Raw genomic sequence first — 10281 nt, forward strand, 5'->3', positions numbered from 1 at the left:
AACCCATTCACCAAAAAGAAAAAAGATTAAGGAAAAACCAATAATAGTTGATTTTTTACTTGTCTTAATACATTGCTGTCAACTCAATTTCCACTTTTTTTTCTAACATATCTGCTAATCAAAGAAATTATTTGTGTGTCAAAAATACTTTAGTCCATCGATCTATTCAAATATATAAAAAAATCTTCTGATTAATCGGCGTGTTTCACTTTACATGCTACCACATTTTCTCAATTTTTTTTACACTTTACAGTTTACATGATCCATTGATTTGATTCATTTTTTTTTTCAATGGCCGAATATCTTTTTTCGTCTCATTTAAGTAGGAACCCAACCGTGTGAAGCGGTGCCCAGTCAACCCTCAATATATGCGCCCAGAGTGGTTGTGGTGGTGCTGTGCCCCACTGCCCTCTTCTCCTCTCTTTCTTCTCTCTTCTCCATTTTCCCACTCTCTCTGCCTGATCATGTAAACCCTCCTTCATTAAGTCTCCCCAAAACCTTCAATCATTTACAGAGTTCACATACCCATATCGATATACAATCCTTAAAGCTCTCATGGCCGCTTCTCGGCTCTCTCTGTTGGCTCTGGTTTCTCTGACCCACATTGCTCTGCTTTCGACTCTCTGTTTCGCGGCGGACCCTTATGTGTTTTACGACTTCAAGGTCTCCTACATCACCGCCTCACCGCTCGGCGTTCCTCAGAGGGTTTGTGCTCGATACCCTTGTCTCTTTTTTTTTTTTTCACTGGGTTTTAGTTGGTTCTTGGTGGTGATTCATTACGCGGTTTAAAGATTCATGTTAATTTTGGATCTGTTGGTTAAAGTTTTGTGGATCTTTTATGGGGTTTGTGCTTTTTGTGAAATCTTGATGGGTTTTGGTTTTTGTATCAGAGAGGAGGGTTTTAGCTACAGTGAAATTTTTGGGGTTTTACCAGAGGGTAATTTTCTTGGGGGTCTTGGGTCTTTAAAGATGTTTGCTTTAATTCATGCGGATATGTGTGGTCCTGAATCCTGATGTTGAGATTTTACTGTGTTAAACTCTTGTACTCCTGGCCTTTTAGTGTTTTTACTAAAATGATTGCATATATTCTTGTTTAACTTTGGATAACTATGTAGTTTCTGGGTTGGAGTTTGATTAATTTGTAATTAGATCACAATAGTTTCTGGTTTTCGTCTTGTTTATCATGGAATTCTGACTGCAGGTTATAGCAATTAACGGGAAGTTTCCGGGTGATCCTATCAACGCTACTACGAACAACAATGTTGTTGTTAATGTGCATAATGGGCTGGATGAAGACCTCCTCATGACTTGGTAGGCTTCAGCTCTACATGGCCTTTTCTTTTCTTTTCTTTCTGAAGCCCTTTGATTTCTTGAATTGGAAGTTTATGAATTGAATGTATGTACCAGGTCTGGAATCCAGATGCGGCGGAATTCATGGCAGGATGGTGTGCTTGGTACAAATTGCCCAATCCCAAAAACTTGGAACTGGACTTATAACTTCCAAGTCAAGGATCAGATCGGGAGCTTCTTCTACTTCCCATCGCTGAATTTTCAGAGGGCTGCTGGTGGCTTTGGCTCTTTTCATCTCAATAATAGGGAGATAATTGAAATTCCATTTGCTAAGCCTGATGGGGATATTGCTATTATGATTGGTGACTGGTATACTCGGAACCATACGGTTAGTATCTGCTGTTGTTTTGGAATTTTCATGTGAAGAATAGAGGTGGAAGTACATGAATGGCCCTTTTCTTTTCTGTTGTATTCCAGGCATTGAAGACTGCTCTTGATGCTGGAAAAGACCTTGGGATGCCGGATGGAGTTCTCATCAATGGAAAGGGGCCTTATCAATACAACAAGACACTAGTACCTGATGGGATTCAGTATGAAACCATCAATGTTGAACCAGGTATAACTTCAGACATAGAATTTGCACCCTCAAGACCTGTTCCCCAATATCATATTCTTTTAATTTTAAATAATTGTTGACAAACCCCATGTTACTATGAGGTTTATATGTTCAGTGTCATGAGTTGGAATTTCTGTCAGATCCCTTCCTCCTGTGTATCAGTGATATTAGTATTGGATTGTCTAGTCTTCATATTGCACCCAAATGTGATGCTAAATTTTTTGAACTGCAATCAATTTGCTATTGCTACATGTCTCTAAAGTATTTGATATTTGCAGGGAAAACTTATCGACTCCGTGTGCACAATGTTGGTGTTTCAACTAGTTTGAACTTCAGAATTCAGAGTCACAATCTGCTTCTAGCTGAAACAGAGGGATATTATACAATCCAGCAGAACTATACAAACTTTGATATTCATGTTGGACAATCGTATTCTTTTCTTGTTACCATGGATCAAAATGCCAGTAGTGATTACTACATTGTGGCAAGTGCAAGGTTTGTGAATGAATCACTTTGGCAGAGGGTTACAGGTGTTGCTGTCTTACACTATTCAAACTCTAAAGGACCGGTAAGTGGTCCTCTTCCTGATGCTCCCCAGGATGCTTTTGACCCACAATGGTCGATGAATCAGGCATTGACTGTCAGGTTAGCTTTTTTAAATTTGTGGTTAGTTTATATTTCTTGTAGCTCTAGTATTAGTAATATGTTAAAAGTTAGAGGAGTTGTCAGGCTCTTTTCATTTCAATTTGACTGATTATATTCACTTATTTTTCTATAATTGATGATACTGATAGCTGGTAGTTAAGTTTTGAATAGTAAATTTATTGTAGCATGTCTAGTAGTACTGTGGTGTGAATTTATTACTATTTCATGCCTCTAAAGTATTTGTTTTTGATTGTTTTGTTTTTTTCACTGTCAGGCAAAACGGTTCTGCAAGTGGAGCTCGCCCTAATCCTCAGGGATCATTTCACTATGGTTCAATTAACATCACTGATACTTACGTGTTAAAAATTGTGCCACCTCTCACTATTGATGGGAAACTCCGAGCAACAATAAATGGCATCTCTTTTGTCAATCCTCAGACACCAATCAGGCTTGCTGATCAGCATAAAGTTAAAGGAGAATATAAGCTTGATTTTCCCAACATGTCACTTAATAGACTTCCCCGAAGAGACATGTCTGTTATTAATGCTACATATAAGGGTTTTATTGAAATTGTATTCCAGAACAATGACACCACTGTGCAGACTTTTCATTTAGATGGATATTCCTTTTTCGTGGTTGGGTAAGTTCTTTTTCCTTGTTAATCTCTTTATATCATTTGCTTTTGATCAATATCCGTTTTGAGAAATTGATTTATTTTCTGCAGGATGGGTTATGGTAATTGGACAGTAGACAATCAAGGAAATTATAACAAGTGGGATGCAATCTCTCGCTGCACTACACAGGTCTGTTTTCTTATTGGAGCTACTCTTTTATTACTTGCAAGGTTTACTTTGGAATGCTTGTTGCTTGTTGTTTGTCTTGCATTGAGTTCTGTTTTGTTACTGTGTGTAGGTCTACCCTGGGGCATGGACTGCAGTGCTTATCTCACTTGACAATCCTGGAGCATGGAATCTTAGATCACAAAACCTTGATAGATGGTATCTGGGACAAGAGACCTATTTGAGAATTGTCAATCCGGAGGAGAATGGTGAAACAGAGTTTACCGCGCCCGATAATGTTCTGTATTGTGGTGCCTTAGCCAACTTGCAGAAGTATGTGCACATAAAATTCATTAACTCATTCTCTCTCTCCCTCTCTCCCTCTTAATTGACGGAAATCTTAACATCACCTTTTCTTTTGGCATATCCAGGCAACAGAAACAGTCGTCTGCATCATCAATTTCCAGTGAAACTTTCAAGCTATTCTTCTCTCTGCTGATGGCTTTCTTCACATTGGTCTGCACTTTTAGGTGATAGATGATAGCAGTTCTATGAGTCCGTGCAGTGGCAGCTTGCCTTTTCCTGCTCTGTTGCTGGTGATTGCAATACATATTGTAGTTTAGGTGTGCACATTGAGTCATGGGTACTACCATTTTCATTTTTACTTTGGGTGGTTTTAGTGACATTTGCTTCATTTTTTTTACTTGCGATACTCCATAGTCCATACTAAAGTGTAATTTAGGTCATTTTCGATCGGTCGTCATTCTTTGTGCGTCTCAACTCTGGTTGTTATCTGTACTGGTGAATGATTAACCCATTCTCAATACCATTTGACATCCTTTTACCCTTCTTACTATATGGTTTGGTGATTATTTCTTCCTAGTTATGACATGGTTGGACGGTTATTTCCTTAAAATTTGGAAGATTAAAATGATGTGAAAGAAAGTACGTGGCCAGTGTTCACCTCGCAGATTCATCAATTTTTCCACCGAGTACATATAAATTTAATATTAAGTTTGTTCTTCTCTGAAGCATAAGGGACATATTTCATTCAGTATCAAGGAACCTATCAACCTAGCATTACCGGCCAAACCGAATTATGTTTAAAGATGGATATATTGGGTGAGGACAAAGATCAGAAAAGGCCGGGATGCATTTGTGGGTCAAATGAAGAACATGATAGCAGTCACATTTTAATAGTATCATGTGGACCGTGGACTGTTGTTGTGCTTAATTTTATGATGATATCTTCCTTCTTTCACAAGCAAAAATTTGATGCATATAATAAATATATGTAAAAACCTTAATCATGCTTTTAACTCTATGTGTCTCGTATGGGTAACATTCTCTTTCTTGGTCAGAAAGAAGCAGCGACTTTTTTAGTTCACTAACACTCGGGACTCCCTTCTTAATTAACCTGTCTCTTTCACTCTGGAAAATATTATGCCATGCCTAATGAGTGTGTCGCTCTAGAACTTTCATTGCTTAAAAGGGACTTTTAACCTTGACTGCGATACAAGTAATTGGTCTTTCCTCTTAAATGTTTAAGTTCTCAAATTTCACTTCAACCCTTTGTTTGTTTCCATTGGCAACGTAGTTACAAAACCATTCAAAGGCTATCCTCCTACTCCTGCTCTCTAGCCAAACAGGTCTATTCTGCTGCGGTGCTTAATTACTTGACACAGATCACCATCCCTCACTGCAACTGCAAATCCCCAACCTTGGGAAGCAATCTGTTTTCGTTTCAATGCTAGTCACCACTGAGCTCGATAATGAGTACTACTGGCCGCAATGGCTCACTTCTTCAACAAGCTTAAAGTACGGTTCAGTTCAGCTTATATATCAAGGTAAGCATATGAGGATGCATCTTCTGTTTTCATGCAAGTTGGAAATAGGAACACATATTGGCATATTGCTGAAGTGTAATAGACTCTGTTTTTCTACTAGCTTTAGATCTAGGGCGTTGACGGAATGCAAGTGATTCTAGCCTGTCCAAATGCTTAATAAACGTTGATGTTGATTTCACTGTGGCAGGAATCTAAATCTAAGCAATTCTGTTAGCATTTTGAAAGCTACCTTTCCTGTGGTGCCAACTATATGGATGGTATATATTGAACTACACATATACTTGCCTTCTACGCTTGAAAGGACCAAGTCTGTATACACCTACATTTACCAAGCTTTACTGCAAAGCATTCATATCTATTATCTCTTCAGAGTTCAGATATCATCATGATTCATGATATATAGTGCTTTCACTCTTCTTATTCATTTTTCTGGCTGCTATCTAGACCTGGCTAATCAATGTGTGAGAAATTTTTTTTATCTGTTTTCATTAGACAAAAGAAAATGAATTTGCTCTTTGTAACAAGAAGCTTTCAGAACAATCTGCGTAAGGAAAAACTAAGAACCATTTAATAGAGGAATGAAACATATATTTTGACAAAAACTAAAGGAAAAAAGAACATTCTTATTGAAATGAATATATTTCATCGAGTTAACATACAAAACATATAAATCTGCAATAGATCGACCACCTCATCGATTAAGTCCATTTTACAGCATACAAGGAGCTATTAATTAGACCATAGGGCCAGAAAATAATGCCCATTACATCCCAATACAATTAATACTTCAATTACATCAAATTCACTTTCAGAGCCCACCTGCTAACTATATAATATATATATTATATATACCCATATTACAAGTGTAACAATGGTGGACTTAACTTACTACTTAGACAGAAGTTCATCAGAACTTAGGTTATATTGTTTTAGATTATTAATGTACAGGAACTTTGAGAGATCATAATCAATAACCTCCACTTTCCCTTATGGACTTAAAATCCTATGATCAGAGTATACACTAAACAATGATTTCAAGGTGTCATCACTTCCACATTTCAAGTTGACAACTATAGGTTGTCAATTGAGGCATTTCCAGCTGCACGCATTAGTTAATATCTTGCTTTGTCCCGAGTATCATGAATAGCTATTTCCCTTTGAAACATCATCCTGGCTGAGTTGTGAAGCTACAAACTTGTCAAGCACTCGCCAATCGGTTAGTTGATCATCATCTACAGCTTGCAGCTCATTGCTGCTATTACCATACACTGCATGAAAGTTCTGGTTAATGTCAATGCTATATGCAGCCGCTGTCATAGAGTTTGAACTCACAGCAGCATTGGCTGAAGATTGAAGTAGTAGTTTCGGGCTGTCTAGAAGCGGGAGCTGGAAGAAGTGCTCGTTCGGAACATGGTGCTGAAATGGCAAGTGATCCAGCTCTTTCTTGCAAGGATAGTTAGGAAAGTGACCATGGTATGCCATCTGATTATTGATGGAGCTGTTGGAGTTGTTGTGGTTTGGTGAATCCAAGTCTGGCATGAAGGAGACATGCTCATCGTACCAACAAGGGGATTCGTGTTCACTCATCCTTCGCATGCTTGGGAGTTTCTTCTTGAAAACCCTACACACAACCCATCCTTCTTCCTGCTTCATCAATTGCACAAACAAAACCTCACTATTAATTATCATCTTTGAGCGCACTGCTACACTCATCAAATTTGTTCACTAATATGACAATATTGTGTGTAAAAGACCGATCATCTTGACAATATTTCTTTTAAGATACTTATATGTCTACATAAATTGATGGATCCAAGGAGGGTAGTGAACTCAATTCTAAATCAATACTTTTATGGAGCCATGAAAATATCTACATGTTTGTTAAGGAGTTTGGAGGACGCTTAGCAAAGAGAAAACTTGCTAAGGAGTGGGGAGGCACATCACATATATAGACTGAAACAATGTGTTTGTCAAATGTCAAGTTGTCTAAGAAAAGCTGTAGTAATGCAAAGTTGGCAAGTTTCATTCCTTTGATCCATAGGTGGTGAACAAATTTGATTAGCTTAGCGCATCCTAGTACATGAGCATTTGAAGCTGAACAATGCAAGAAATTCATTAGTATGATTATACTTGCCTGGGGAGCTCCATTTTCATCAGTTTCAAGGCGGTATTCATGCATAATCCAATCCGACTTTTGTCCATTTGGGGCTCGACCTTTGTAAAACACCAAGGTCTTCCTCATCCCAATTAAGTCATGCTTTGCATAAATGGCCTTGTCCCTTCCGGTGGCTTTCCAGAACCCAGCTGCAGTTGCTCTATTTGTTCGAGTTCCAGTTGGATACTTCTTGTCTTTATGGCTGAAAAAGTACCAGTCACTTTGCTCCTCAGTCCCTATCCTGCATAATTCTGTACATTCATATTGGACAGTATTAATATTAGTAGGTACAGTTAATTTCTTGATCAAATAAATTAAACAACTCCTTTAACAATTTTACTATATACCTTGGAGATCCCATGGCTCAATTTTATAGAGGTCGACATCTTTGATAACATCAAGGTCAATCCTTCTTGCAGTAACCTTCTTCCTAAGGTAGTAATCAACGAGTTCTTCATCAGTCGGATGGAACCGGAAACCGGGGGGAACGTGTGAGAATGTGTTCATGTTATCCTGCTTCTCGCTGTTCAGTCCTGAAATTCATTTATCATATGATCATATGCTTGAATTAGTGTACCAATATTCAACCAATTAAATATTAATATCAGTCTGGCATCCTTGAAACTTAAATACTCTCACAGTTTCTTTTTTGTTGCATCTAATTGGAGAAGATAGAACCCTTGACTTTCATATTTTATGCAGATATAGTTAATATTTCCAAACAAGATAACACTACAGAATCTATATGTGATACTGAAACCATCATATATAGGAGGTAACACATTGTCATTTGTCCTTAACTATAGAAATGTGGTACCATTGTCATTGGTCCTTGCATTGTTCTTCATCAAATAGATATGACGGCAGTGTAGTAACTTCGAAGACAAATATGTAATACATGATATGATAAAGTAAATCTAATTGTACTCGATATGTTATCCCAAATTTTATGTTTTGTCGGTTTTTTCAAACAAAATGAACTCTGATGATTGAGATTATAAATTTGATGATTCTGAAAGTTATTTGAATTATGCCTAAATATCTACAAAAGCAGTTGACCTATGTGCATGAGATGATGAAAAGTGGCGTTTAATTATGAACAATAATATTAGTTGAATGAACTAATCAAAGAAAGCACTTCTTGGGAAATTCATTCTCACTGCTTCTCTTGGTATTACATGGAGAAGTACTTTATCAATTACCAGCATTACATGACATTCATGTTAATCATAATCACTAATAATTACAAGAGGCCACTTGTACTTCTTGGATGGTACTGAATGATCACTATCTATCTAGAATTTTGGAACATCATATCGTTTGTTCCTTTCTTCTCTTTCAAAATAACAGAAAAACAGACGGAAAAGGTTTGAAACCTAGCCAAAACATTATAGCTATAGGATCGATCTTTTCAAGAAATTTTTGAAAGATCAGAGACAGAAACACAATACGAAAGGAAACAAAGGGAGAGGTAATTTAGATATAAGGGTGATCATCAAGTTAAACCAAGATTTTAGTGCCCTAGCTAGCTTAATCAACCAACTGACTCCAAGATTGATCCATCAGAGAAGATGAATAGATGTGTGTGTGTGTGTATGTTTGGGCACGCGCTCGTATCATTAAGAGAAAACGATGAACGAGAAAGAGTTAAGAGATAATTAAGCAGCTGATTATAGTCAGTACCTTCTTAACACCAGTACAGTTCGATCTGGGCCGTGTTTCAGTCTTCCTCCAACAGGAAACTAAATCCTTCTTCGTCAAAGATATTGAATGGTGTTATGAATCAAACTGGTCTACCTCACTCGTTCTTTGTTTATGCTTGTGGCTTCTGATAAACTCTTCCCTCCTAATAAGCACAAAGGAAGTAAAATCAAAACCCAGACAAAGCAAATAAACAAAGATGACAAAAACAGAAACATGTACGGTGATGCATGAGTACTACCCTCGGGAATTGAACCCCCGCCCGCACTTGGTTTTCTGGTCCCCAAAAAAGCTTTGGCCAAGGATGTCGCTCGAGCTGTCGGGTATCGATCCCGAGGATGAGCCAAGAAAGGTAAAAGTTGACGAATGGAAAAATGGAGAACAGGTAGGGTTAAATAAGAGAAGCAAAACCCTAAACGCCACCAAATATCAGGTATTAAAAAACACAAAGCTTCTCATCAATGCCTTAAGCTCTCCTTATCTCTCACTCTCATTATCGGGATAAGCTAGATTGGTGGGAAAGATTTGGGGCCGGAGAGAAATTGTGGCGCAAAATTGGCTCAAGAACAGGAAGCAAAGCTTCTATCTCTCTCTCTACTGCCACCTCTACCCGCAACTGATAGAGACCCAACTCAAAAAACTATTAAGAAGAAGAGATAGAAACTATTAAGAAGAATGAATGTATATCTTTCACTTCTGAGCTCTCTATCTCTCTGCGAGTCAGATAGAAGCAACTAACAGAGACTAGTCACCAATCTTAAAAAGCCAATTCAAGCCCCTTGAGAGTGTAGAACAAGACCCCTAAAAAATTAAGCTAAAAAGTTAAATATAAGGGATTATATGGGCGGGTGTGACGTAATGGAACAGCAACCAGCCAAAAAGCTGGGGTTGCACAGATGAGGCATGGTGGCCCTATCATCAACTTCGTCTCCATTCCTAGTCCCTACCATTTCCATCCCCTCCATGGCCTTGTAAGTCTTCCCTGCAATAAAATGACGATGATGATGTTCCTTCTAGCTAGCTGTGTCAAGTGACCCACGGTTTCATGGTAATTTCCGTGACATTCTTGTGGGGCAGCGACACGTGTAGACTCTGGACTAGTGATTCAGAATTTCAGATCAGTCATTGGCTGCACTGTGGAAAATAGCTTGGGTTTATATCTCATTACATTCTTTTTTCTGGGTCCAAATTGGTTAGGGTTCTATCTCAGTGGCCTTTAATTTGTTTAATGATAAGTAAGTTTGTTCA

At 38.0% G+C, this 10281-nt stretch overlaps 2 protein-coding genes across 3 annotated transcripts; one reads left to right on the top strand and one right to left on the bottom strand.

Annotated features, from left to right (window-relative positions):
• The first annotated feature begins 388 nt into the window (after positions 1 to 388).
• On the top strand, positions 389 to 4186 carry LOC112200126 (monocopper oxidase-like protein SKS1). The gene is made up of 9 exons (XM_024341172.2): positions 389 to 705; positions 1202 to 1311; positions 1408 to 1678; positions 1768 to 1906; positions 2185 to 2551; positions 2826 to 3191; positions 3276 to 3354; positions 3464 to 3663; positions 3762 to 4186. The coding sequence occupies exons 1-9, from the start codon at positions 556 to 558 to the stop codon at positions 3862 to 3864; spliced, it is 1785 nt and encodes a 594-aa protein (XP_024196940.1). The 5' UTR covers positions 389 to 555; the 3' UTR covers positions 3865 to 4186.
• Positions 4187 to 5830: 1644 nt separating this feature from the next.
• LOC112200207 (NAC domain-containing protein 7) lies at positions 5831 to 9823 on the bottom strand. Of its 2 annotated transcripts, XM_024341264.2 has the most exons (5): positions 9275 to 9823; positions 9016 to 9178; positions 7680 to 7865; positions 7312 to 7583; positions 5832 to 6821 (listed from the first exon to the last, which is right to left on the bottom strand). In XM_024341264.2, the coding sequence occupies exons 3-5, from the start codon at positions 7837 to 7839 to the stop codon at positions 6315 to 6317; spliced, it is 939 nt and encodes a 312-aa protein (XP_024197032.1). In that variant the 5' UTR covers positions 7840 to 7865; positions 9016 to 9178; positions 9275 to 9823; the 3' UTR covers positions 5832 to 6314. The 2 variants fall into 2 exon arrangements, with proteins under 2 accessions (XP_040368085.1, XP_024197032.1); XM_040512151.1 differs by lacking the exons at positions 9016 to 9178; positions 9275 to 9823 and having other exon boundaries at positions 5831 to 6821; positions 7680 to 7862.
• Positions 9824 to 10281: the final 458 nt, after the last annotated feature.

This window comes from Rosa chinensis, chromosome 1 (assembly GCF_002994745.2).
Source record: "Rosa chinensis cultivar Old Blush chromosome 1, RchiOBHm-V2, whole genome shotgun sequence".
In the NCBI taxonomy this organism is placed as follows: Eukaryota; Viridiplantae; Streptophyta; class Magnoliopsida; order Rosales; family Rosaceae; genus Rosa; species Rosa chinensis.

What these genes read in the sequence shown, in the direction of transcription:
- LOC112200126 (XM_024341172.2), top strand. Translation starts at nt 556, where the DNA reads ATGGCCGCTTCTCGGCTCTCTCTGTTGGCTCTGGTTTCTCTGACCCAC. An exon ending in GGTATACTCGGAACCATACG is followed by an intron (nt 1,679 to 1,767) that starts GTTAGTATCTGC and finishes GTTGTATTCCAG; the next exon opens with GCATTGAAGACTGCTCTTGA. An exon ending in TATTCCTTTTTCGTGGTTGG is followed by an intron (nt 3,192 to 3,275) that starts GTAAGTTCTTTT and finishes TATTTTCTGCAG; the next exon opens with GATGGGTTATGGTAATTGGA.
- LOC112200207 (XM_040512151.1), bottom strand. Translation starts at nt 7,839, where the DNA reads ATGAACACATTCTCACACGTTCCCCCCGGTTTCCGGTTCCATCCGACT. An exon ending in TGAGCCATGGGATCTCCAAG is followed by an intron (nt 7,584 to 7,679) that starts GTATATAGTAAA and finishes ATGAATGTACAG; the next exon opens with AATTATGCAGGATAGGGACT. An exon ending in ATGAAAATGGAGCTCCCCAG is followed by an intron (nt 6,822 to 7,311) that starts GCAAGTATAATC and finishes TTGATGAAGCAG; the next exon opens with GAAGAAGGATGGGTTGTGTG.